This window comes from Meira miltonrushii (genome assembly GCF_003144205.1).
Source record: "Meira miltonrushii strain MCA 3882 unplaced genomic scaffold FA14scaffold_3, whole genome shotgun sequence".
Lineage (NCBI taxonomy): Eukaryota > Fungi > Basidiomycota > Exobasidiomycetes > Exobasidiales > Brachybasidiaceae > Meira > Meira miltonrushii.
In genome coordinates, this window is record NW_020289945.1 from 236,309 (window position 1) to 262,530 (window position 26,222).

Here is a 26,222-nt window from a genome sequence, read left to right on the forward strand (position 1 = left end):
CACCATCTACCTCGACCAGAGGTACTACTCTGACTCATCAAGCGCAATATCGAAATGCATCGGCCAACACTGGGAAGATTGTACATGCCTCTGTTTCCTCGCCAACTCAAAGGAAGACGAGGTCTGTTTCGAAGAAGCAAGAAGAACCAATCGTACTTGACGATTCAGACGATGATGAAACAAAGATTATTGATCAACCATCCTCGTCACAATTGCCTCAGGACCAAACTACTGTCACTGGAAAAGGCAAAGAGCAGGACACATCGTCAAGTCGATCACCTGCTGAAAGCCTCACCACAGCTGGTGATATGGAAATGGATGAGATACGATCTGCGGTCCGGGGACATGAAAATGTTGAAAGTAATGGCAGGGAACATTCTCCTGTCAACGGTCACGCTCAGCACCACGTTCGAACAAATTCAGTGGGGGAGCAAATTGTGCCACGTCAACAAGATGTTCCAGTATCTCCAGTAAGTCATAATCTACTCAACGAGAAAAGCTTCCATATAGCTCAGTCTTCAGATGAACAAAAAGTACCTGGATTTGCGGCTCGAATGAAGAACAAAAACGGACAAACACAAAGCATGATAAATCCAAGACTTGTACAAAAGACTAAAGATCACGACAATAGATTTTTCAATTCGGGTCTCGGGAACTCGTCGAAGTCGGCTGGCAGAATTGAAAAGCCGATCAAATTGAAGCTGCGAAGGATTGCGTTCATTCCAGATGGCTACATTGGGTCTCATATCAGTCCAATTGTCGAATGGAGGCCATTCAAAGATTCAATTGAGATTGGTTGGCAGGAAGATAGCAACGGTCTTAAGGCGCACACGATTGTGATCGACTTTGTCGATTGTGAGAGCTTGACCGCAAGCAAAGATTCCGCCTCCATGCTTCATGAACCACACAGATTTCTACAAATAAAGCTTGTTGAAGATTCGACTTCTGCCGAAAATGTCAAGCGTGTCTTAGATGACATGATTGGGTTCGGAGCAGTGCATGGCGGCAATCACATTGTTCTGGATGCGATTCATGCCGATTCCGTAGAAGAGCATAATTGGAACAATCTCCGTAGACAACTTACTAAACTGAGAGATAGGACGCTCCAAAGTCTGGATAATAACGGAGCAATGAAAATCGAGGCCTCTCTCAGGAAACTGAAGCATCTGACTTCAAGGGTAGAAGAGCAAAGTCCGTCTACTTCATCAATTAAGACCAGTGAAGCTACTCAACGCGCTCGGCCTAAACCCAGACCATCAGTCACAACACCCCGCGATCCATTCGTAACAAGACAATCCCAACGAACATCGGATGTGCGAGGTGTGAAGCAATACGACGATGCTGAGTACACTCCCAATCGAAGAGAGACTGCAGAACGAAAAGACTCTCTGACTAAATCGCCATCCCCAAAAAAGGTTCTTGATCCGAACAAGAAGCTGCTGAACTATCCTTTCCATAACTCATCTTCTGGTTACGTTACCGTTCTGCAGTCAGACTTTGATCGTTTGGATCCTGGAGAGTTTTTGAACGATACAATGATTGATTTCGGGTTGAAATATCTTTTGGAATCAATTCGACAAAGGGATGCTGATTTACACAAAGAAATTTTTGTCTTTTCGTCTTTCTTTTACAATCGGCTCAACGAGAAAAGAAGTGATCGCACAGTGGGATATGAATTGGTAAAGAAATGGACACGAAAGGCAGAGCTTTTCAAGAAAAAGTACCTCGTCGTTCCGATCAATGAAAACTTGCATTGGTATTTGGCCATTGTTGTCAATCCGCTCTTTGCTATTCCTGAAGAAATACGAAAAGGCGGAGAAAGCGAAAAGGAGGAAGCGGCAGGATCTGAATACAACTCCGCCAGATCTTCTCCTAGGTCTGGTGCTGAGCCAGTCATGGAGAATGAAATCTCCCGCGATGATGACATTTTTGCCAGCGATATCAGCGCTCAACATCAGCATACGCCGGAAATCGATGGAGATGGGGACAGTAGAATGATTCCTGTTATGGATCAGCGTACAAACGCTCAAAGTGTCCAGATTGACGATGATTCGGACGCAATATCGAATAGAGGCGGCGGTAATCTAATCGGAGGAGGCGAAAAGCGTGCGCTCGGTACTCCATTTACACCAGGCCAGTCTTTCTCACAGGACGAAGATGAAGCGTCAAAAAGGAGTCGGATAACGATATCTTCTCAGCAATCACGGCAAGGATCCGACAAGATAGCGACTGGGTCATTCTACGGCAAAAGCTCACCTAAACATTCTCCGGAGAATGCAGGTCGAGTATCACCTGAGTTTCTTCGTCGCTCTACTCGCAGAAGCGGCGCAACTTCGCCAGTGATGCATTTTGATTTGTCAAATAGCCAGAGATCATCCATTAACCTATCGCAAGAACGCTCGGAGACATGGCGAAAGCAGTTGAACGAGGAAGCAACCGTTTGCATCTTTGATTCCTTACAACAAAAGCACACTCCCGTCAAGACTTCGATGAAGCATTATTTGGCTTACGAGTATGCCGATAAGCACAATTTGAAGAGTGCGATCGATACAAGAAAGATCGAGCTGAATTCAATTGATGTTGCTATGCCACGTCAACCAAATTGGGCAGATTGCGGATTGTATCTCTTGCATGCATTTGAACGATTCTTTTCCGATCCAAAAGCGTTCAAAGATGACGTGATTCCGTCAAAGGATGAGAATCATCTGGCATGGAAATCGGAGGAGGCACTGGCTCTTCGAGAATATTGGAAAGGCATAATAGAAAGCTTGATAGCCGAGTATCAGCCGATAAACGAGAAAAGAGAACAAGAGAAGCTACAGATGAAAGCGAAGAAGAAAGAGGAGGAGGGGAGCGGTTCAGCAACGACAGGAAACGATTTGAATGATGAAAAGCAAGGAGAAGCGGATGATGTGGAAATTGGAGGTGCTGAGAGTGTTGAAGAGGTTGTACAAAATCCTGGACTATCGTCTGATGTTGCCAATCAGGTATGATCATCACCACAATTGTTCTGATAGTCTTTTTCTTTGTATTTCTTTATCGCTCATCGTTTCTGTTGTACCATGTATTAAAAGTACCTGCACACACATTTGTATTATACACACATGACCGCCGCAATGAGAATCATAAATGATTGATTGATATGATCGGGTATAGGCGAATGATCAGTTCGCAAGACAATACAGCTTTGCAGCTATCTGCCCTTCATCACTTTGCAGTACGCCAACGCCGCTATGGAAAGGCATTCCAAGCTTTTGACTTACAACGAATTGCAAGTACCATCCGATCATCAGGATTGTGGTGGCCATCAATGCACCCACTTTTGTTCTTTGTAATGGCAAGACAACCCCCAAGCCAACGCCAGCACTCAAACCGCTTACCAAACTTCGGATTGCCCAATCGATACTTGCTTCGTTCCATTGCCATTCCCCTGGTTGCTTTTGATCTTCGGAAGAATGTGAGAGAGGTTGCCAAAGTAACAAAAGACAGAGCAAAAAGGTAGGTGTCAAACTTGAGAGAAGTAATGCATTGGGTATCAAATGCATCTTGAAGCGTTGTAACTCATTTTGATCAATCTTGCTTCTTGATGAGTCTGTCTGTCGCTGTGCGATCCAACGTACAGCTCGATGGTACACTGTTGCCCACAGAAGCACGACCGTATGCAATGTAAGCATTGTTGTACAAGTTGACCATAAGATATTAAAGTACGACCAAAGAACCAACAAGCGGGTGCTTAGATCGCCTGACATGCTCTCCTGCAAAGAAGTGTTGTGATCTCTGCATAGGTAGAACCATCTCAAATAGGCATCGACCAATAGCAAAGCGAGAAAGTGTCGGGCAAGTAAGAGCCAGGCCTTTCTTTCAGTTGTCGCTGGTGACTCCTTGACTTTCTTTCTCGTATCATCTTGAGCAAATACATCTTTACGATTGAACAAAAGATGTCGATAAGCCCTTGGTTTGACGAGAATTAAATCGATTACCACTATAATCGCTTCATGTTCCACATATGGATCTGCAAATGCACCACATGCTTTGCATTTTGTGCAGATCAGATGTTGAGGCCCGTATGAGACGTACAAAGCTTGCGTTGGCGTGCTACAATGCACGCAGATGGGCATCCTTCATTGCCATTTGAGCACAATGGAAGGGGAAGAGAGAAGGGAAAAGGTGAAAGAATTCTTGGAGGGCATCCTTTTCCGAACGCGCTAAGTGTTGATCGTAAAATGCATGGGCCATCATGAGGATCTCTTCCTCGTTCAACCTTTATCCTGCCAACGATCACCATACTATATGCTGTTGCTCTCATTCACAAGGAGCATACATTGCACTACTTCATCTTTTGTACGCTCTCCTACTGCTACTCAGCTTATCTCCAAGATGTCAACCACAGCCTCAAACGAAAAAGCACCGGTATTCCATTCGATCGGATTACCGGTACACATATCAAAAGACCCAATCGATCTAACACTGATTCAATTAGGACAGACATCAAAAGACAAGGCAAAAAATCTCGAACATGCACGCAAATCAATCTTTGATGCGGTCAAAAAACAATCTTCCGGAAAGAATAATCGAATGGTCGTCCTTCCCGAGTGTTGGAATAGTCCTTATGGCGTTCATTATTTCGATACGTATGCAGAGGATTTCGGTGGCTTGTACGAGAAAGTAAAGACTCCTTTAGGGAAGAAGAGCACATCTACAATTGCAGATGCTGCACACCGTGTCTCAAACGGTGAAGATGAAAAGGACATCGCTCGTCAGCAGCAGGAAGAGCTGGTTCAGCGTTGGACTGTAGATGGCTTGAACGGAAAAGGTGTTAATGTTGCAAATTCCCCAAGCGAAACAATCAAAATGATGAGTCAGATGGCCAAAGAGCTTGGCATTGTTCTGGTCGGAGGAAGTATTCCTGAGCGAGATGGCAAGACGGGTAAGCTTTACAATACCGCCAGTGTATTTGATGAACAGGGACGCCTAATTTCTCTGCATAGAAAGCTGCATTTATTCGATATCGATATTCCCGGCAAGATGACATTCCAAGAGAGTAAAACGCTCACTGCTGGAGATCGTATTACCGTCTTTGAATGTTCTTTGGGTCGATTTGGCCTTGCGATTTGTTATGATTTGCGATTCCCCGAAATGACCACCGTTGCAGCCAGACTTGGCGCGGGAGCGATGATTTACCCAGGAGCATTCAATACGACTACTGGACCAAGATCATGGGAACCATTGCAAAGAGGAAGGGCAACAGATAATCAGATGTACATCGTCTCTTGTTCTCCCGCACGACCTTCACAAGCAGAGATCGAAGGGCCGGATAAAGCATACCCATCTTATGGATTCTCAATGGTTGTTGATCCATGGGGCAAAGTGATCAAATCGCTAGACGAGAAGGAGTCCGTGCTTTCCTTGCAGATCGAAGGAAGTCAAATAGAAGAAGCACGAACATTTGTTCCTACATCTCGTCAACGAAGATTTGACGTTTATGCAGACATTTCAACAGCATAAAACATACATATTCTACACATTTTGTACCAATACATCAGCGTTTACGCATCAATAACAAACCCATCGGCCTCATGAGCCGTACTTGATCGTCACTTTGGCCTGCTTCGCATCCGATCCCTTCACTTCTGTCCGATAGTACTTGATCGCGAAGAGCAGAAACTTGTCGAGCTGCAATATCTTTCTCTGCAGGAACATTTGGATGCTCTTTACGCCAATTGAAATAGCTCGAATTCGTTCGTTTTGCAGCTGCTAAATCATTCCAAGAGGTGGTGGTCTGAATTGTTGGGTGGGAAGATGATTAGTGTGTGCAGACTAAAAGTATGACTACCTTCAACTTACATCGGTATGCAAATCCCAGTCCCACTCTGTCCCTTCGACTGACGAAAGGTGTGCAGGTAACTCTTTCTCCAAGACCGGGATATAGTTCTTATTAACGCCAAAGTTTGGATAAGCGAAATGACGAACGTCTTCCCATTCATTTGCTGGAGGCTGATCAAGTTCTTTGTAAAGACTTTGAATTCGTTTACAGCCTTGAAGATCAACGTACTGCGCCATGTCTTCATAGGCAAAACGTGAAACCATTTCGGCTGTTGAACTATGATACTTTGGATAAGCCAGATCATACGTCCAAAAAGCGACCGTGCCACCGCTTTTTACCAGTTTAGACAAATGTGCATATGTCCTCTGCATGTCAAACCAATGTGCCGCCGTTGCAGCGATTGCTAAATCAACGGATCGTTCAGGAACTTTAAGCGAATCTAGTGATTCAACCGCACATACTTGATAATTTGCCGAGGCTACCTTTTCTCCTTTGGCACTTCTGTCCTTGGCTATCTGTTCGTATGCCTGTCGTGCATGCTTTATCATTCCTTCTCCCGGATCAACACCGATCACATTATCAAATATTCCCAAAAATGGCCAGCTACCCTGACCTGGACCGCAACCTAAATCCAAAAGAGTTTGTGTGTTGCCGTGTTTATGGTAGTCGATTATTAAATCATAGATCTTTTCAGGATATTGAGGCCTTTTTGAAAGATACTCAGACACATTGAATGACCCTTCAGCATACTCAGTCATCTTTTTGTGATCACAGTAAGGAGAGTATCACCATATCTCTCCACAATCATCACTTTCCACACTAGCGTCGAGTCATTTCCCTTTAAAATCCGTGGCGTCGGAATTAAGCAGCGCAAAGTCCGGAAATCATTCTCTCATGATGGATGATATTCATGGTAATTCGTAGTAAAGTACATTGAATGGGGACGGGACAAGCGTTTATCATCTCCTTTTATGCCAAATAATTGTAAAGATCTTTTTGATCTTCAACACGTTCGATGTATTCTTTGTCTAATAGATGATCGATTGCTTTTTTGATATCAGGAATCTTTGGCTGAAAGCGTGATTGAACTTGTTGAACGACTTCTTGTATAAGTTGAGCGTGTCTTAATTGCTTACGTGCTTTCATGATTCGTACAATCGTTGCTTGTAACAACAGCTTGCGATCTTCATCAACGTTTTTCATCACATCATTCGACTCTGCTTTCTGTTCCGATTTCACAGGCAAGTTGAGATTTACGCGCAATTTCTTTGACTTGAAATCTTTGTTGAGCTTGTATGTCGATCCATCGTTCAAGAGAACCTTGGCCCTTGTGAGCAAGGCGAGGATCGGCTTGATGATCGATTCTTCCAGCCCGGTACCTTTCATCAACTCATCTTGTGTCAATTCATCAGTGGTGTTGTATTGAAGCAGAATAGCTGTTTGGTATGCACTTGTCTGGAAGATCAATTTTTGGGACAAATAATTGGTCTTTATCTCGTTCTTGTTCAATCTCCAGACCCACTTCAACTTTCGTCCGCTATGCTTAGCACCGTAGAACAATTCGAATCTCTTGTACGCTTCTGAAAATTCAGTTGGGATGATATAGGGTGTATCGAAATCAGTCACAGGCCAGAAATTGCTTCCCAAGATCAACACGTAAAAGTCCATATCTGACTCTTGTCCACTGTTTTGCTGCGTTTCTTTGAATGTATCATTGAGTTCTTTGCTCAATCCCATATCTGTAAACATACGTTGAAGCTTGCTTGTGTATTCGTAACCGCAAGCTTCTTTCAATTTGGCAATCATGCTGGCTTCTGCATCGTCTGAAGCAGAATTGGAATTGATCAATCGACCTGCCAACATCTTTGAGTAGAATTTCTGGAAAACGTCCTTGTCCTCCATGTACTTGAAGATGACCATAATTTGGGTCAATTGATCTTCCAAGCTCGATTCGTCTGCAGTTTTGTTACTCTTCTTCAGCATACTATCGGTGTATCTAGCAAGCAATTCAGGACTTTTGCTAGTGTTCAAACCTGTTGCTTTGTTGATATTCATGAAGGATCGGCAAGCCTTGTCCAAAGAGGCCAAGAAACCTGCTTCATGATGGAACGATGTTATGACAGTGTTCAAATTCTTGGAGTGTACGCCGAGTAATGCAGTCACGTATGCAGATGGATCCATAGCCTCCCCACTTTCACCTGCCACCTTCTCCACAGCTGCTAATCCTGTCCTCTTGACCTGCCCATCAAATTGCTCACGTAACGGTTCTAGCCCGCCCTGAATTCTGCTCAATAGGGTATATATGCGATTGAGATCGTCCGATTTCTCTGCGTCAAGAAGCGGCTGGAATTCGTCCCACAATAATTGTGAATGACCGCGAATCAAGACATTCTCGCATGCGGCGATCAATTTGTTGCGTGTCGAAGGATGAAGGAACAATTCCACCCTTTCTTCTTCTTCCTTCAATCGCTTTTCAGCTTTTCGCATATAATCCACAACGCTGGTAGATGCTACATAAGCGTCGCTTTCTGCTTTGTAGTAGATCTCGGTAGCAGTGATGTAATGCTTTTCGAATTCCTCCTTGTAAACGTCCAAATTGAGCTTTGTGGCGTCATTATCGTCCAAGCCCAAGGATACGAGACTGTCTACTACTTTCTTGACAAGACTGATTTCAATCACTTCATTATTCCTTTGCTTTTCAATGAGTTTGAGGAGAGCGTTGACCAATTTTTGCTTTGCTTTGACGTGTTCGAAGAGGTGTTTCTTCCACTGGACCAAAGCCAGTGTATAGACTGTGTAAACCCTTCTTCCTTCTTCCTTTTCTCTTTTTACCCAATGACGATTGAGGTAGACAAACAGCCTGTGAACAAAGTTTGCACCTGCTGTATATTGATCCCATTGATCTGCGTAGAATTTCAACAAAGCCTCATCGCTGAGATTGTCTGCACCTTTTCGGATTGCGATCAGATGTTGTTGAAAGTATGCAGAAAGGTTATTGTAGAGATCTGCACCCATCAAAGTTGCACCTGAACGGAAAGAATGGTCACCGTTCATTTGTTGTCCGTTCAAACGTGAGCTTGTACAATAATTGTATGCTACCGTATACATTTCCATGTATCGTTTGTAAGACATTCCTTCTGTGCATCTTTCCATCATCACTTCAATACCCTCTTGTAAGAATTTCCATGTTCCTGGCAAATCATGTGCTTGAGGTAAGGTGGATGAACCGGCAGAGGGTTTGGCCACACTGAACCCATTTGTGGTCATCTTGAACGGCTCTCTCTATTGATCTGTTGAAACTGATAAGGAGCTTGCCACACAGTGAGACGAAGACGGATGAAAACCTATTGGGCAGGATGAACTTCCCAGTAATGAAATTGTCGTTTCTCACCTTGTTGTGACGGAGGTGAAAAGTGTAACTCTTCGGAAGAGAGTGTGGTCGTGTGTCTAAATGCTAATCGATCAAATCAATTGATTCGCAACCTCCATGTACAATACAATAGCAAAATGCATTTGCTGCTCTTTCTTAGGTTCGTGCTTTGGGGTACGTACGGGCAATTAACACTCATTACGCGTTACTGGCATGCGTGTGGTGTGCACTGCGCAGCGCGAAATAAGAACGCCAAAAGACTTACTTAGTACGCATTCGTATTCATCATACTTTTGTCATGCGAACAAGACAAAAGGGCACCATTAATCATAGATTATATAATAACCCATCTTGCTAATGTCCGCCGCCCATTGTGGAGAACTTTTTCGGCATGGAAGGGGGTTTAAGGCCGAGCGACCCGCATATATAGAAAATGCTTTTTTGTTCATCCCTGTTCATGACAACGATTACCATCATACCTACTCAAGATGGCAAACGAGAGGGAGCCATTACTTTCCACACATACGAACGGAACATCATCCAGAGGGACAAGTTCTGTGTTGCAACGATGGAAAGCTTCTTTAACCGAATCAGTCGATCCGAACAATTGTCATGCTGCTTTGACTTGGCAATGTGTGATCGCAGGAGCAGCAGATGCGGCCGCATATAGTCAAACAGGAACCTGGGTTGGCTTCATGACTGGAAACGTTACTCAATTAACAATCGCTCTCGTTACAACATTGCTACACAATCCTTCTCCTCCTTCTTCAATCTCTCGAATTTGGTTATCGTCAACCGCCGTCTTAGGTTTCATCTTTGGCGCTTTGATAGCAACTTGGATCGATTCCCATTTCCACGGAAAACATAGAGGTAAACTTGTAATCACAGCATTGGCAAGAGGTGTAGTATTTGCTGTTCTCGTTCCCTTTTTGGCATTTTATGGTTGGTCAGGGTGGTATGGAATGGGTGTTTTGTTTGTAATGGCAACAAATATGGGCTCAATGGCCGTTTGTGCAACAAAATTAGGATCGACTCCTTATTCGACAACTGTCGTTTTTACAGCATCAATGGCAAGCTTGTTCAGTGATCCACTCTTACCTTTAAGTTTATCCAAAGCATCACAAACTCGTGCAAAAAGTCTTTTCGCTTTGATTTTTGGTGGGGCTTGTTCTCAAGTGCTCATGATTCTTACATCTCGTTATTTCGGTCAGCAAGATAGCTCATTCATCTTTGACGGTGAAATGAGTGCACTCACTCTAAAAGCACATGAAAGTAAACCTATCGGATCAGCATTTGCGATCGGATTGGTGGCAATTTTCGAATTCATTTGCGCTTATGCATGGTTCACTGCTAAAACAGAACAAAGTTCATGATTATTCTCGTTAATGTACAAATGCTCTGCATTAATCCCAGGAAATAGATACTTTTGTGAACCTCCCTTCTGTTTGCCTTCGTTTGTTGTAGACCGTCCTTTTAGGTAAACATTCCGAATGAGACTGGGATTGTTGAGTTGGCATGTCGCTTTGTGTATGGAGCGCTGACGTTTCTGCCAAAGAGCAGATAATCGGGATCGCTGCAAGGGAAGAGAATGTTAGAGTTCTCCTATTTCCATAGAACTGAAAAGAATCTTACGTACCTGTAATGATTCTTCAAGGCTTGCTCGATCGGTCCAAAGAACCAATTGACAGACATGCCCATTATTTGATGGAAAGCCCAATGACAGTGCAGCATCCTAAGTGCAAAAAAAAGTCAGTGATCATTATCGTACAACTTTTCACTCGGAACAACTCACCAGACTCCACTTGAAGAATCGTCTTCCGGAACCCTGTATCGAATGACAGACCAAGCACCTGAAGTATTATTGGCCAAAAGGACAGCCGGTTTCTCAATCGAAGCACCTAGACCAGGCCAAACACCAGTTGTATCCCTTGCAATCCCGGGATAAAATCGTTTCTTCGCTTTTTGAAAAGCCTCTTCCGTGAATTCACCAATTCCCATTGCTATTGTAAAATGTTCAGCGCCGTGAAAGTGCCAGGGATGAGTTTCTGTAACATGATTGAAAGCGCTACTGTTGTTGATTATTACAACGTCAATCACTTCTCCTGCTTTTCCAACGTACGTGCTGCTGACTTCATCGAATCCGGGCTGTACATCCGGTGAGGTGGGATGTAAGCCACGTTGATAGCTTGGCATCATTGCGTCACCCTTGAACAATTGAATCAAGTACGGTGTCTGAACGGTAACTTTATCATGATTTGCTCTTGGATCCGATTCATTATAAGCAAGATTGTTCACGTCCCATCGTAAAGCAGGCGTCTTTCCAGGTGCAATTGCAACTTGCTGTGCTTGCAAAATTACCCTTCTTGAAACTTCCCAATCTTGAGGCGCAATATGTTTACTGCCTTTTAACGGGTGAAACTGATCAGAAATCCATCCAAATTGCTGTGCTGGCAAATATGTGGCAGTATTGTTACGTGGAAATGGCGCATCAATCTTCACATCGCATGTGCTGTTTGGATAACGCAACATTGCCCAGCCATTCGTTGCAGGAATTCGCCAGCGTGTTTCAAATCGGATTGGGTAACAACCACCTGTTTTTTCTCTTTCAACTTGTTCTTTTGTCTTTGTGTTGAGAATGGTGTCATACCTTTGTCCACCCATAATTTCAATAAAAGTTGTGTTGATTGGTTGCATATGTTTGCCATCCGCTGCGATGATCTTTTGAGAATGTCCAAAGATTCCGATTGCCAAGTGCATTAAAGTTTGAGCGCCAATCCAACGAAGTCGATAGGATCTATCGTATTCCACATCAATCACTTCTGGACCTTTGTAATCAGATTGATCGCAATTCAAACCTTTCATAGCCGCAATAGTATCGTTACAGCCGTCTGAAACACGCCATGATTTGCCATTCAGGGAAACACTCGAAGCACTTCCAGGCCAAACGAACGGATCCGAAAGGAGATCCTTGACAATCGTTTCATCATTTGCATAGAAATAATCACCTACTAACATTGTCTTTTCTATCGCACCTTTTGGAATCGTTGATATTTCTTCATCTCCCGTTACTATAAATGCACCATGAGCAGTCATGATCTGGGCGCCAACATGGGAATGGTAGAATGTCGTTCCGATATCGGCTTTTGTGAAATGAATTTGATATTCGAAAAAGTTGTTTGGTGCAATTGGCCATTGAGAAATCATTGGTGTTCCATCTGAAGCCGGTGAGAGTGATTGACTGATTCCATGAAAATGAATAGTTGTATTTTGATTTGGTAAATGGTTGAAAACCTTGATTAATGCCAAATCTCCTACACGAAAGCGCAATTCTGGACCAGGTGAAGTACCATTGATCAAAACGGAATTTTCACGTGGATTCCCATCTGTCCAAAGTGTACCTTGGGTAATGTACAATGTTTCGTGAACCACTCTTTCGACCGGTAAGACTTCATATCCATCCACTCTAGACTGATAATCACCGATAGGATTGCATTGGATTGCATGCCAAAATGTTGTTATTACCAAAAAGAATGAAATTAGTCGAAATCGTATCATATCGTTTTGCGCAGAAGTCTTTTTCTCGTTGTGAGGATGGAAGGTTCAGAATTGCCCCATTGCATTCTTTTTATATGTCATCTTTGGCGCAAATCATGGGTAAGGAAGCAGAGCCAAACCGCAACTCCCCGGAAAGAAGGGGAATGATACATACATACATACATGCTGCAGGTACAGCCCTCTACCGGGGCCATTTCATTTATGTGTGGAACAGTAAACACCGCATCATTTCAGCGCAAAAATCACTCAGGTCCGTGACATTCTCTTTAGAAACATGGTCAATGGACTTGTCATTTCCGCCGGACGCCCAAATGAGCTAATTTGGCGGATAATGTTCCTTGTCATGTAGGTAGGAAAGAAGTCTTTAACTCAGTCTCCTACTCCGCTAGGCACAATTCAAGCTGTCAAGATTCGTATACATACATCAAAAAGACGAGGGATGTGGCAGTGAGAGAGAGAGAAGAGGGGCTTATCCATTGAAGCTCGTCCATATTAGAGAGAAAGGTAAGCTAATTCAATGGCCCCCGTACGACTTTAGCCTGCAATTCGGACCGCGCTGACTTTTTGCCTGTTTCATAAAATGTATACCCCACATAACCCCCTTTTTGTTTGCTTGCTAACAACTTTGATCGTCATCTCGGCTTGTTGCCATGTGATTGTTCCACATTCCTGTGCAAAGTTGACAATTGGGTCTTTTTCATCATTCGCGGCTTTTTACTAAGCAAAGATGACGCCTTTTTTATGATTCAGTCGACGTTCATTTTCCATCCAACTGTGGGACGTTGATAAATGCTTGCTGTGCCTGTGTTATGGTCGGCGTAATAAAGTGGGTCAATATTGTCGCTGTCTGATTCTATTTATATGTATGGACGCCATAGGCTACCTAGTCACGCCATCTTTTCGTGGAATTCGCGGAACCTTTTTCATACGAGCTTCACCCTCTTTGTTTTTAAGCCGACAGTCATACGGGCCCATCATCTCATATAAATCAAGGCACAATCACTTGCCTTGGCTGCATGCGGATAGGCGGAGAACGAATTATGAATACCTCGCGGAGCACTCCGTTTCACTGTTCGGTTCCTTAAAAGCATAATTCTTAATTGCTGACAGTATCAATTATCAGATGAGGTGAGTTTTAAGGAGAAAGAAATGAGTATAAGATAATCAAATGGATTGTTGTTTGTCAAACATCAAGTAAAACTTCACAAAGCATTCTTCTCTCCTTCAGCTCAGGAACAAAAGCCGAGCCGGGGATGAAAGACATTCAGCCTTAACTACAAGTTTGAAGTTTTCAATAGACACGTGCACTACCACGGTTCCTTCGAAATGATCAACGAGACATGGCGGTTAAATTGGAGAAAGTTTAACCAGTTAAATTCAACTTATTTGAAATAAGAGCATATAATTCTGACATCTTCTTGCAGTTGAGGGCACGTTCAACGCTAAAATTAAATCTCTAAAAACGTTCTTTGTTTGAAGTGTGAGCCTAATCAAAAAGAAATAATACGCTAATGCACCACCGTCTGTCGTTTAGAGTGTTGCTTTCAAATCAAAAACCTTCTCCTGCCAATCAAAGATCAAATTAATGCTCAATCTTTTTGTCTTGGCAAAACGCTAATGCATGTCAATGTAAGAAATAGGAAGAACCGATCATGGCGATCACTTGATGAAGAGCATGTGCTCTCTTGAGAAAATTTCATTTTTGTGCAGGTACACTACTCCCTCCGGTTCAGGAACCAATATCCGAGCGCATACAATATGAACGTAAATGAATGCCCCTTTTTACATCCGATGATATATAAAGTATGAGGGGTTGCTTCCGGTATCCATCCATCCTACCACCAACAACCCAAACCCCCCTCTTCAGACAATACTCTAAAGATGAGGTCTTCTACCTCTTTGGCCCTCGTGCCACTGTTGGCATTCATTGGCCTGACACAAGCAGCCATTGCACCTTTAGAACGCAATATGGCATACCGTTCACCTTCTTTGAGCGTTGGCGGATCTGGCTTATCGCACGATATCGAATCGATCGGTCATCAAATCATTCGTCGTTCGGCTGAATTGAAACGTCGTAATTTCGATTCTGTACGCGGTGGACATGCTGCCGATCAGCTGGTCTTGGATTATGACGGAAAGTATGGCAGTGACGGTAGAGATGCTTATCAAGGTAACGTCACTTTCCCTTATGGCGTTGCTGCTGGTGACCCATACGATGATTCTGCTATTCTATGGACACATCCTGTACCTGCAGACAACACAACAAAAGATCCAGTCTGCTTGCAATACCAAGTTTCAAAATCGCAAGATTTCTCAAACGGAAATATTGTTGACAGCGGTTACGCATGGACAACGAGCGATGTGGATTACTCGTACAAAGTTGAAGCATCCAACTTAGAACCGTTGACAAAGTATTCTTATCGCTTCTTTGCTTGTCATGATCATTCCATCGTTTCACCAACCGGTCATTTCAAAACTATGCCTGAACCAAACGATGAAAGTGTCGATAAACTCAAGATTGCCGTCTTTTCATGCTCCAATTTGCCATTCGGCTACTTTAACGCTTATCGCGGTGCAGCAGAATCGAATGATGTTGACCTTGCAATGCACATCGGTGATTACATCTACGAATCAGCTGGTGATGGCAGTAAAGGATCATACGGAGATGGCAGAGCATTGAATCGAGTTCCCTTGCCAAACAAAGAGATTTACACCTTGGAGGATTACCGTCAAAGATATGCATCTTATCGATTAGACAAAGATTTGCAAACATTACATCAAAAGAAAGCTTGGCTTTTGGTTTGGGATGATCATGAAGTGGCAGATAATAGCTACAACCATGGTACTGCTGATTCAAACAACACAGCCGCAGGTACAAAAGACGGTGTCACCTTTACTGACCGCAAGCGCAGTGCTGTCAAGGCATACTACGAATGGATGCCAATCCGTCAAGTGGATACCACTGATGGCTTGCGCATTTGGCGTAAGTTTCAATATGGTAAATTGGCCGATATCAGCATGCTCGACACTCGTAACTACGATCGTGACATTACAGACCTTTACTATAACACAGATGAGATTGCGGCAATGTCCAACGATACCAGCCGCAGTTTGATGGGCGGAAAGCAAGAACGTTGGTTCTACAAGAACCTTGTTCATTCTCAAGAACGTGGTGCGATCTGGAAACTTGTTGGACAACAAATTGTTGTTAACCATTTGCATTACGGACAGCCAACATTTGAGATCAATTATGATGCTTGGGATGGATACAAAGCAAACCGACGTAGAATGTTTAACACGATCAAAGAAAACAAGATCGATAATACAATCTTCCTTGCCGGTGATTCTCATGCTGCTTGGGTATATGATGCCATTTATGAACAATGGGAGAATAACACAAATGCATACGATCCTTCAAGCGGTCAAGGTGCACTCGGTGTTGAATTTGCAGGAACGGCTGTTAGCAGTCCAAGTTCGTATGGTAAATCGTTAACGAAAGAACAATATACCGCAAACGCAAAACGTTTGGTTACCATTAATCGTAACCTTCAATATGCTGATGGAGGTACTCGTGGTTATTTTACAGTCTCCCTATCAAAACAAGAAGCCAATGCAAACTTTTACGGATTCTTTAACAATACTTTGCCAGACGCAAAGCAAGAATTGTTGGCCACCTTTAACGTCAAACGAGGAGCAAATCATTTGACAAGACCAATCAACGGAAACAGAAAGCCAATTTCTGGTGCTCTGCAAGGAGAAGTAATTGACTACAAAAAACAAAAGTGGAACGGTACCGCTTTTGAGTGATGAATGTCTTCATAGTTCACTCTTTCTCTCGGACTTGATTAATATATATCTATTTTTGAACATGTGATGGTGATGATACAGAATGTGTGCGGTAGATGAAGCCGAAGCAAAGCGGTCTATTGATTTTCCACTTTAGAGCAATTAAAACGTGATGAGACGTAAAACGAGAGAGGGCAGAAAAAGGAGAGCAACTGCCGGCTGCAGATCGGTGTTGAAAGATCTGTCAGTCGGCTTGCACGATGACGTCCTTGTTGAAGGCGTCTTTAGGGGAAGAAGGGGGAGACTTTAACGATTCACATTTTGAGAATAATCATATTTGCTAAAGAAACGTTCGCTATCCGTTTCGGTTTGATCGCCTCTACGTGCACCACGAACGGCTGTAGTACCTTGCTGTTTTTCACGTTCAGCGCGAACAACTCTATCCTCACGCAACCATTCCAATGCAGTTTCGAATAGAGGAGGTGCTTTTGATGCATCAGCACGGCTAGACTTATGTTCACGCCAAATAGCAGGCAGTGATTGCATTTGCTGATCATCCTGCATCAAAGGTGGCCAATTGACTGGTTCTTCAGTCGTTGTTGTACCGTGTTGCATATGAACAAGATGGGTGGGGAAGTTTTGTAAGCCATCAAAGATGTGAGTGGCATAAATGATTGTCGCACCTCTTGTTTCCGTCTCCCTGGCCAAGAAGGTTAACAAATCAGCCCGAACTTGTACGTCCAAATCCACAGTCACTTCATCCAAAAGTAAAACATTCCAAGGTTCCATCAATCCCATGGTCAATTGAACACGTCTACGTTCACCATCACTGATTGCATGCATGCGCCAATTTGTGTTGACGTCCAAGATATCGAGCAGTTGATCGCGTCTCTCTTTATGACGATACCCACCAACACTGTCCAAAAATGCTGCCACTTGAATATCAGATCGAACAACAGGGTTCATTGCCCATTCTGTACCAAGGTACGTGATTCCACCGGGTGCTTGATGGAAAACGTCCTTTCCGAATACGCGCATATGGGCTCCTTTGCTTGCCATACGTTTTCCTGCCAAAAGTCGTAGGATTGTCGATTTACCAGCACCATTTGCACCGATCAAGAGACAACGTGATCCTCTCGTCAATTGAAGATTGCAATTTTCCAATGCAGGTTTAGCTCCACTGTCGGGTGCAAAGGAGAATGTGAGATTTTTGACATCAACGCTGAGCTGATCGGCAGGTGTATTGCGAAGTAAAGCAGGGACACTGAATTCGGTCTGGTCCCCCTTCTTTTGCGTCTGACCTTGCTCGTCCCAATCAAAGTAGCCTTGAATACCGGAAGCGGCAAGAGCTTCGTTGGCCTTTTGAACATGAGCAACAACAGCTTTACCCCAGCCACCACACTGCTGAGCATCTTTCTCATCAACAAATGAGATGATGCTCCTTCCAGATTCTGGAATGAATTGTTCGTCTAAAGCCTTTTCAACGAATAGCTTCAAGTGCTCATAAAATCCGAGAACGTTTACGAGAATGACCGGTTTGCGATGAATGCCCAATTGTGTCCAAGTGATCATTTCAAATACTTCTTCAAATGTACCATATCCTCCGGGTAGAGCAATGAATCCAAGATCAGATTCTGCCGCCATTTTCTTCTTACGTGAATGCATATCATTTGTCAAGATTGTTTCAAACGATCCAGATTCGGAATTGGTTGGTTTGAGTAATTCAGGACCTTTACCTTCAGCTGAAGTTGTTGAATGACCTCTTGGTGCTTGTTTGACCATAGCTTCTGGTATCACACCTAAAACACTTCCATTTGCTTCTAAATAAGCCGATGCAACAGCTCCCATACAACCACGATTTCCTCCACCATACACTAACCGCCATGAAGTTGTACTTGCCATCTGATGACCAACATCTTTTGCCGTTTCCACATATTCCGGTCGTGCTCCTGGCGATGAGCCACAAAAAACACAAACGGAATGTTTTGATCCGGTCATGATTGTTGGAATGATGTGGTTGGGAATGAGTTAAAGTGACTCATTAAGGCACGCTTATGGCAGCATGCAATCTCACTGCATCATTAGCGCCAAAAGAGCTGAGTTTAAAATGAGGGCAAGTTGAACCATACAATCATTTCCATCCTACCTTCAGGCGATTATAAGAAGGTAATAGGGGATAGAAAGAAGGTCAAATGGGCTAATATCATCGTGGTTCTTGTTGTTCTGACAGGAAAGACACTTCACGCCAGATACAGCGGGAGAAAGAAGAACGTGCTTATGTAATGCCCAATGCAGGTCATCAATTACTCCACTTTCTTCTAATGCAAAGAACCCGATTCTTCTCTGAACGACCATTGCTGCGACAAACATGGATACAATCGTTCCGGGTGCATTAGCAGCATTCGTTGTAGATTGTTCCATCTTTCCACTTGATACGGTAAAATCACGCATTCAAGCGGCAGATTTTCAAACTCGATATCCTGGAGGCAGAGGGTTATACAAAGGTCTTTGGCAAGGATTTGGACCGGTCGTTGTGGCCACTTTACCGAGTGCGGCTTTATTCTTTACGACTTATGAACATGCAAAGATCACATTTACTTCTTCTGATACGCCGTTTATTGGACAGTATGTCGGAAGTGATCCTAGAGCAAAAGCTGTCGGTCATGCAGCTGCCAGTGCGGTTGCTGAAATGGCAGCCTGTCTGATCCTTACGCCAGCCGAAACAATTAAACAACAAAGACAAGTAAGTGCCTCTGATGCATTAAAGCAGAGTACATCAGTCTTTGAAGATCTCAAATTCAGATCGTTACGACAAGGTTATTGGGCTCTGGTTAGTAGAAATTTACCCTTTACTGCTATGCAATTTCCATTGTACGAATACTTTCGTCAACATCTCAGTGATGCTTTCGGCGTTGCCCCAAGGAAGCCTGCAAGACGTGCTGCCCATCAACAAGAGCCTAAGGATAGCACAGATATCGATGCAAGTCTAGCAGCAAGGAGGAGGGCATATAATATCCAACAAAAAGCTGTCAATAACGAAAGAGGAAGTGAGATTTCACCTCCGACAGCCGGTCCACCAAACTACCTCAAAGCTGGCTTGGTGAGCGGTGCGAGTGCTGCTTCTGCTGGTGCGATATCCGCTTTGGTTACAACGCCATTAGATCTTGTCAAAACTCGAATCATGTTAGGACCTACAAAAGGAGAAATGCAAAATGCACCATCTCAAACGATCGCAGGTGTTGGAAGGGACATTTGGCAGCGGGAAGGCCTGCGAGGCTTGATGAAAGGTGGAACGCTGCGAAGTGTTTGGACAGCATTAGGAGCGGGTATTTATTTGGGCTCTTATGAAGCAGGAAGAGAATGGTGGGGAAATTCGGGAAAAGAACAGGCACAACAAGCGATTGAAGAAGTGAAGGAAAAAGTGGAAGAAGTGCAAACGAGTTGAAAGGCGTGTAAAAGTACAATATAGATGATTTGCTGTGTAAAATACAATTCCAATACCCTCTCTTTGCTATAGCACTGTTGCTTTGATTATCTTTACCTCATCTCGTGGTCTGCGGAGGGGGGGAGGGAATTCGTGTGAGTATAAACAGCTATAAATTCGGCTTGCAAATATCAACTTACCTATCTGTGCTATCTGTCGCAACAAGTCCCATCCTCTGCACAACATCCATTCCATCGCTCACTCGACCAAAGATGGTATGTTTGCGATCTAGAAAGGGTGTAGGAGCCAAAGTGATGAACTGAAAAAAGAAAGCATTAGGAAGATGATTCTCTATAAGGACATTGGAGCAACTCACAAATTGACTACCATTGGTGTTTGGTCCGCTATTAGCCATGGCTAAAACACCTGCACCTACGAATCGCAATTCAGGCGTGAATTCATCTTGAAATTTTTCTCCATAAATACTCGTTCCTCCTCTGCCCGTTCCTGTCGGATCACCACCTTGAATCATAAAATCCGAAATGATTCTATGAAATGGCGTGCCATCATAATATCCTCTTTCGGCTAATTGTGAAAAGTTTTCGCATGTTTTTGGAGCATGTTTCCAGTATAACTCTAAGGTTATATTCCCTTGTGATGTTTGTAGCCGTACATGTGATGCTTGATCGGTTGATGTCATATTTGAATGGTTGTAAACATCAAAAGTGTTGTTCTCATTTCTTCTGTCCGCGGCTAAAGATTTAAACTTGTTCACTCACTTCGGTTCATTTTTGCACGCGCTTACGCCGAAAAGGCATCGTGGAAGTGTTGACGTGGAGGGAAACAGTCAAGAAGAATGTACTATTTAAGCTCGTTTTTCCAATCCTTCATTCATCTCATTCTCCATCACAATGACAAAGATGAGAGGGTTGCTCACCATTGCTCTGATGAGCATAGCAGCCTGCCTCTTTGCTACAGCAGATGCTCAAGGACGTCCACAAAACCCGGCTAGAATACCGATGGAAGACATCAAATCGTTGTATTTTAAAGATGGACATAAAACGTTATCAAGAAGAAAAAACCCCTTGCCACAATTACAATGTATAGGAAATAGCAAACACATCTGTGATACTTATGGTCCTGATATCGTCTTGTGTAAGAACCAAGGTGATGGTGCTTGGAAGGTGAGTTTAGTGAACATCCCCACTTCAGTCAGATGATGCTAATCTTTTCGATTGCCAACTCAGTGCGAGGCAGATCTCCATCATAGCGTACGATTCGGAACAGTGGACGTATCTTGTGAAGGCTGGGAAGGGCCACATGACGATTATGTGATGCGAGGAAGCTGTTTATTAAAGTATACAATCTTGCCAAACTATCCTGATCATAATGGCTACAAATCTTCCTCGCCTCTAGGTAATTCCAATAAAGAAGGTTGGATTTTCTTCGCAATTATTGCTGCCATCTTTTTGTTCTTTTTCTGGAAAGGTCGTCAAGAGAATAACAATCCTGGAAATCAGCGCTCAGGCGGTACATGGCGTGGAGGCGGCGGAGGGGGAGGAGGAGGCGGTGGTTATGGCGGCGGCGGCGGCGGCTATCCATCAAATGACCCACCACCACCTTATAGAACCTACCCGAAACAAGAACCAGGCACATCATCCTCAAATCAACAATCGGCACAAACAGGCTGGCGACCGGGCTTTTGGACAGGTATGTTGGGTGGAGTACTGGCAAATGAAACGGCAAGATATATGCGTGGAACAAATACTACCGGTGACAGATATGCAAATAATCAAAGAAGAAGAACTTGGCTAGGCGGTGGGGCTGATGAGTATGATCCCTTTGATCGCTTCAGCGGAGGAATGGCTGGCTTCGGCGGCGGAGGTGGTAATTCTTTCGGAGCAGCTGGTCCTAGTCGATCCAGAAATGGAGATTCTGAAACACGAACAGCCTATGGATATGGAGGATCAAGTGTGCGATAAGTTTTTGCATAGAATGCTTGTATCATATTTTGCAATGTAGCAATACTATAATATCACCTCTCAAAAAAAAAATCTTGTCAATTGATCGTCATCGTCACCATCACCTACTTGTGTATTTCTGGTTCTGACAAGCAAAAATTGACCCCGTAGGGAATTGAACCCTAGACCGACAGGAAACAATCTATATTCCAAGGGATACCGCGTTAGTGTATTCCAAGAATTGGAATCTGTCGCTCTACCAACTGAGCTACAGGGCCGCGGATTAAGCAATTAGAGGCCCGCGTGCGTATAAGAGTAAGCTGGAAAAAAATTCGATTAAAAAATTATCAAAACTATTTTAACCACTTCTCACTCCTTAAAGCATAGCACACACAAACACAATTTAGTAAAAGGTCTATTCTCATTGCCCTAGTGAGGAATGGAAGTCACATCAAGAGACGAAAAGAGGTAATGAAACTATAGGGAAAACCGTATGAAGCGGAACAATTAGTACAATTTTTGAACATTTTTTGTGTGAAATAGAAAAGAGAGTGATATGGGAGAACTCATTGAAGAGCACGACGACCATCAACTTGGATACGTGGAGGTTCAGTCATTTCCAACATGAAATCGTCAGCAGGGTGACGGTAAAGAGGTGCACGCAGACGCTTTTGATCCAAAAAGTGTCCAATGAAACCGATCGAACGAGCCAAAACAAAGATTGCGTTCAAACCTCCCATCTTGATGTAATCATCAGCTTCTTCACGGGTGAATGCACTGGATTCACGCAAAAGATCAACAAAGCAAACAGCAATGCATCCATCAACGTTCAAGATCAAAGTATCCTTCTTTTGGGTTGTAACACGTTCAACGGCCAAAGCGTAATCCAATGTTGGGTGAGTCTTGAAGTTCTTGAGAACGTATTCTTTGACGACTTGGACACGGTAGTCAGGGTTGGAAACTGATTTGATCTTGTGACCGATACCTGGCAAGAGAACACCGTTACGACGAGCTTCATCGACCAATTCACGTGCAGTCAATCCTCTGTCCAAACCAGATGTGAACATGCGGGCTGCACCGTCCAAAGCTCCACCGAAACGGTCACCAATAGTCAAAAGACCGGAAACCAAAGAAGAGACAAGATCCTTACCAGCACGAGCAGTAACGATGGTGTTCAAAGCACCAGAGACAGCTGGACCGTGATCGGCACACAACATGATGGCCATCTCGATGAATTTGGTGTACACGTCAGGCAAACGACGCTTGAACCACAACAAAGAGATAACACCACCGATGCCCATTTGAGAGTCGAACACTTCGGAAATCTTGACACCAGAGTACATCAATTCAGATCCACGTTCATCGGAAATGGTAGAGATGAAAGCAGCTGGTTTACGGACCAATCCCAATTCTTGTGCTTGTTTGTAGTCCATTGGGATCTTTGGTGGTTGACGGCGTGGTTTGGGAATAATGGAACCATTGCTTACCAATTTTTCATAGGTTGACTTGAGCAAGCCTGGCAATTGTTCAAAGGTGTCAGGAACCAAGAATCCTGCCTTTCTCATTGCTGCATTCTTTGCCTTGGCAGTTTCCAAATCACTGTTCGCCATCGAACCGGCGTGACCGAATTGAACCTCGGTTGTGAACATGCTGGCGCAAGTACCAATAGCCCAAGCAACGATTGGCTTGGTGATAATACCTTGTTGAACGGCTTCGATAACGCGGTATTCTTCAACACCACCAACTTCACCCAACAAGACCATGACCTTGCAGTTGGGGTCCTTTTGGTAACGCAACATGTGATCAATGAAAGTGGAACCAGGGTATCTGTCACCACCAATGGCAATACCTTCGTAGGTACCATCGGTCATGAGAGACAAAACGTTGTTCAATTCGTTAGACATACCTCCGGATTTGGAAACGTATGCAACTGAACCGGCTTGGTATAAGCGGGAGGCAACAATGTTTTCCATTGAACCACCAGAGTTACCGATTCTGAAGCAGCCTGGCTTAATACCACCAACGGTGGCTGGACCGATGATCAAAACACCTGCCTTCTTTGCTCGGTGCAAGATTTCACGGGCATGACGTTCTGGAACACCTTCAGCAATGAGAGCCAAAGCACGGATTTGAGGAAGTTGCAAGATTTCCAAAGTGGAAGAGTAGACTGAACGGGAAGATGCAAAGTTGACAATTACATCTGCATCGGGGTGCTTCTTGACAGCTTCTTGAACGGAGGTGTAGACAGGCACCAATGTTTCCTTTGTACCCCAGTAGAACTTATTCAAAGCATTGCTACCGAATGGGTAGATCATTGCAGCCACTGATGGAGTCTTACGGCCGCAAGAGTAGTCAAAGTCCAACATACCTTGAATTGCACGAGATTGCAGACCATAAACGAGACAGCGGGTGTTTTCGTCGAATGGCAAGTGCTCAGGACGTTGAGCTGCTCCGGTGACGGGGTTGAAGGTGACAATTTGATCTTGAGGTTGAACACGCTCTCCGGTCTCAAAGTTGACTGATCCGGTTGGCTTGTGTTCGGCACTGTTGCCGTTTGGTTGTCCACCAACGGGAGTTTGAGCACCAGAAGCAGGGATGGCAATCTTTGTGTCTTCCAAGTTGATGTCATCTGGCTTAATCAAACCAAGAGCGAGAGGAACAATGGAGGTGATGTGAACTTCAGGTCCGTAGACGTGCATTTCGACACCAAGAGTTTCACCCAAGAGACGCATTGCTTGCAGACCTTCTTGGTAGTTTGGTCCACCACGACGGACAAAGATGCGTACTTTGTGAGCAACCAAAAGAGATTGAAATTGCTTGAGAGCACGAACGATACCCTTGAAAGTGGCAGCGACAGAGGTGAAGTTAGAGATACCACCACCAATGATCAAAATCTTTCCGTCAGGGTGTGGGGTACCACGGGTCATGAGGTCCAACAATGTCTTGGCGTATTCGTAAGTTTGTGTTTCAGTTGGTGCACCAGAGTATTCACCATAGTTTGCCAATTCATCAGCAAAACCGTGAGCAGCAATAGCATCACTGTATACGACAGAGGCACCACCACCGGCAACCATTGTCCAGATACGTCCCTTTGCGTTCAAGACTGTCAATTTGAGAGAAGCCCCAGTTCCTGCGTCCAATTTGGCAATGTATGCTTCTTCTTTTGTCAAATCACGACCGAATGGTGCTGGCCAGTACATTGGTGGACCGCGTTCTTCACCTTTGGCTGGAGCAGAGATGCTTGTTCCCATATAGATTGAAGGATCACGAGCAATGGCCCATTTGGGACCGCAGATGAAATCGGCTGTTTGATCTAATTTGGCAGCCATATCAAGGTATGCGATTGTGCCATCGTCAAGGCAGACGAGAGGGTTGATTTCGAGGTAAGCAAAGTGCAAATCGACGTAAACACTGTATAGACGGATGAGGAAATCAGTCAAGAGTTCCTTTTTGCTGGCATCTGGAACGCCTTGTAGGAGGGTTTCAGTCCATTGTGCTCTTGATGGGAAAGCGTCTTCTGGGTTTGCTGGAATCAATAATTTGAGTGCTTTTGCGTCTACATCTCCTACATCTACACCTCCTTCATGTGTGAATAGGATCCAATCTCCTTCACGTGTAGAGTTGATGCAAACGTAAAATTCTGCATTGGAAGGATGAGGAACAAAAGGTTCAACGATAAAGTTACTCAAAGTTCCTGTAACTGTTTCCACTTTTTGTGGTTTTCCTGCACGTTCAGAGATCCATTCTTTTGCATCTTTCCAATCTGAATTTAGTTTGAGTAATCCTGCCTTTCCACGTCTTTTGATCAATTGATCTGGCTTTGCGACCAATTTTGTGTTGTGAACCCAAGCTGGTAAAGCTTCTTCGGGTGTGATTGTGTTTGTTGCAGCATCCCAAGCGATTTGTGCGACTTTAGGAGCTGGAGCTTTAAAGTTTTCTGAAACACTGCAAGAAGCATGTGCTAAAGGAGCACGAGGCAACCAATAGTTAACGAGCAACTTTGCATCGAATTCACGGATTGCCTTTGAAGACATTTTGTGAAGTGGTAGGAGGAGGAGGTATGAAAGTTAAAAGGAAAGAAGTGATAATTATGAGCGTTGACCTGTTTTAAACACAAACAAGTCTTTTTTGGAGCACTGTGAGGAGAAAGGAGAGAAGTTTGTTGTTGCTGTTGACTCTTCCCAGAGTTGCGTTTGTAGCGGAAAGACCAACAAAAACTTTATTATTGATTTTGGCAGTTGTAAAGTGCATAAAACGCGCTTAGTCTTTTTGGGTCAAAATATAAAAAACCACAAAAGTTCC

The 26,222-nt window shown here is 43.9% G+C and overlaps 13 protein-coding genes and 1 non-coding gene across 14 annotated transcripts; 6 read left to right on the forward strand and 8 right to left on the reverse strand.

Moving 5' to 3' along the window:
* Positions 1–2,423: 2,423 nt before the first annotated feature.
* Positions 2,424–2,789, forward strand: FA14DRAFT_113520 (uncharacterized protein; the record flags this gene model as incomplete). The annotated part of the gene is made up of 1 exon (XM_025496016.1): positions 2,424–2,789. A coding segment is annotated over one exon (366 nt), but the record flags the coding sequence as incomplete, so codon positions are not given.
* A 289-nt stretch (positions 2,790–3,078) lies between these two features.
* Positions 3,079–4,186, reverse strand: FA14DRAFT_59520 (Arv1-domain-containing protein). Its single transcript, XM_025502541.1, has one exon. It carries the CDS (start codon positions 4,116–4,118, stop codon positions 3,165–3,167), a length of 954 nt encoding a protein of 317 aa, XP_025353530.1. The 5' UTR covers positions 4,119–4,186; the 3' UTR covers positions 3,079–3,164.
* Positions 4,187–4,274: 88 nt separating this feature from the next.
* FA14DRAFT_161186 (nitrilase) lies at positions 4,275–5,731 on the forward strand. The gene has a single exon (XM_025498997.1). The coding sequence runs from the start codon at positions 4,378–4,380 to the stop codon at positions 5,503–5,505; it is 1,128 nt and encodes a 375-aa protein (XP_025353531.1). The 5' UTR covers positions 4,275–4,377; the 3' UTR covers positions 5,506–5,731.
* A 104-nt stretch (positions 5,732–5,835) lies between these two features.
* Positions 5,836–6,582, reverse strand: FA14DRAFT_125119 (S-adenosyl-L-methionine-dependent methyltransferase; the record flags this gene model as incomplete). The annotated part of the gene is made up of 2 exons (XM_025496684.1): positions 5,836–6,284; positions 6,324–6,582. The coding sequence occupies 2 exons, from the start codon at positions 6,580–6,582 to the stop codon at positions 5,836–5,838; spliced, it is 708 nt and encodes a 235-aa protein (XP_025353532.1).
* Positions 6,583–6,607: 25 nt separating this feature from the next.
* On the reverse strand, positions 6,608–9,311 carry FA14DRAFT_59535 (Cullin-domain-containing protein). The gene has a single exon (XM_025502542.1). The coding sequence runs from the start codon at positions 9,089–9,091 to the stop codon at positions 6,794–6,796; it is 2,298 nt and encodes a 765-aa protein (XP_025353533.1). The 5' UTR covers positions 9,092–9,311; the 3' UTR covers positions 6,608–6,793.
* A 239-nt stretch (positions 9,312–9,550) lies between these two features.
* FA14DRAFT_173051 (uncharacterized protein) lies at positions 9,551–10,567 on the forward strand (the record flags this gene model as incomplete). Its single annotated transcript, XM_025500451.1, has 1 exon — positions 9,551–10,567. Exon 1 carries the CDS (start codon positions 9,683–9,685, stop codon positions 10,565–10,567), a length of 885 nt encoding a protein of 294 aa, XP_025353534.1. The 5' UTR covers positions 9,551–9,682.
* Positions 10,568–10,859: 292 nt separating this feature from the next.
* FA14DRAFT_109642 (uncharacterized protein) lies at positions 10,860–12,623 on the reverse strand (the record flags this gene model as incomplete). The annotated part of the gene is made up of 2 exons (XM_025495884.1): positions 10,860–10,926; positions 10,987–12,623. Coding segments are annotated over 2 exons (1,704 nt in total), but the record flags the coding sequence as incomplete, so codon positions are not given.
* A 2,007-nt stretch (positions 12,624–14,630) lies between these two features.
* Positions 14,631–16,556, forward strand: FA14DRAFT_173053 (uncharacterized protein; the record flags this gene model as incomplete). The annotated part of the gene is made up of 1 exon (XM_025500452.1): positions 14,631–16,556. The coding sequence occupies one exon, from the start codon at positions 14,631–14,633 to the stop codon at positions 16,554–16,556; it is 1,926 nt and encodes a 641-aa protein (XP_025353536.1).
* Positions 16,557–16,587: 31 nt separating this feature from the next.
* On the reverse strand, positions 16,588–18,897 carry FA14DRAFT_135343 (uncharacterized protein). Its single transcript, XM_025497003.1, has one exon. It carries the CDS (start codon positions 18,531–18,533, stop codon positions 16,842–16,844), a length of 1,692 nt encoding a protein of 563 aa, XP_025353537.1. The 5' UTR covers positions 18,534–18,897; the 3' UTR covers positions 16,588–16,841.
* A 6-nt stretch (positions 18,898–18,903) lies between these two features.
* Positions 18,904–19,980, forward strand: FA14DRAFT_164819 (mitochondrial carrier; the record flags this gene model as incomplete). The annotated part of the gene is made up of 4 exons (XM_025499912.1): positions 18,904–19,160; positions 19,182–19,278; positions 19,306–19,432; positions 19,604–19,980. 4 exons carry the CDS (start codon positions 18,904–18,906, stop codon positions 19,978–19,980), a joined length of 858 nt encoding a protein of 285 aa, XP_025353538.1.
* On the reverse strand, positions 19,808–20,659 carry FA14DRAFT_190403 (cyclophilin-like protein; the record flags this gene model as incomplete). Its single annotated transcript, XM_025501791.1, has 3 exons — positions 19,808–20,089; positions 20,160–20,278; positions 20,336–20,659. The coding sequence occupies 3 exons, from the start codon at positions 20,657–20,659 to the stop codon at positions 20,047–20,049; spliced, it is 486 nt and encodes a 161-aa protein (XP_025353539.1). The 3' UTR covers positions 19,808–20,046.
* Positions 20,660–20,906: 247 nt separating this feature from the next.
* FA14DRAFT_124792 (DUF1183-domain-containing protein) lies at positions 20,907–21,326 on the forward strand (the record flags this gene model as incomplete). The annotated part of the gene is made up of 2 exons (XM_025496664.1): positions 20,907–21,143; positions 21,207–21,326. Coding segments are annotated over 2 exons (357 nt in total), but the record flags the coding sequence as incomplete, so codon positions are not given.
* Positions 21,327–22,080: 754 nt separating this feature from the next.
* FA14DRAFT_t34 lies at positions 22,081–22,198 on the reverse strand. Its single transcript has one exon. It is a non-coding gene; the product is annotated as a tRNA-Trp (tRNA).
* Positions 22,199–22,333: 135 nt separating this feature from the next.
* FA14DRAFT_161188 (putative ATP citrate lyase subunit 1) lies at positions 22,334–26,151 on the reverse strand. The gene has a single exon (XM_025498998.1). The coding sequence runs from the start codon at positions 25,952–25,954 to the stop codon at positions 22,487–22,489; it is 3,468 nt and encodes a 1,155-aa protein (XP_025353541.1). The 5' UTR covers positions 25,955–26,151; the 3' UTR covers positions 22,334–22,486.
* Between the last annotated feature and the right edge of the window lie 71 nt (positions 26,152–26,222).

Bases quoted from the DNA above. Each gene is read 5' to 3' on its own strand.
- FA14DRAFT_161186 (XM_025498997.1), top strand. From the start codon at position 4,378: ATGTCAACCACAGCCTCAAACGAAAAAGCACCGGTATTCCATTCGATC.
- FA14DRAFT_135343 (XM_025497003.1), bottom strand. From the start codon at position 18,533: ATGACCGGATCAAAACATTCCGTTTGTGTTTTTTGTGGCTCATCGCCA.
- FA14DRAFT_161188 (XM_025498998.1), bottom strand. From the start codon at position 25,954: ATGTCTTCAAAGGCAATCCGTGAATTCGATGCAAAGTTGCTCGTTAAC.
- FA14DRAFT_59535 (XM_025502542.1), bottom strand. From the start codon at position 9,091: ATGACCACAAATGGGTTCAGTGTGGCCAAACCCTCTGCCGGTTCATCC.
- FA14DRAFT_59520 (XM_025502541.1), bottom strand. From the start codon at position 4,118: ATGCCCATCTGCGTGCATTGTAGCACGCCAACGCAAGCTTTGTACGTC.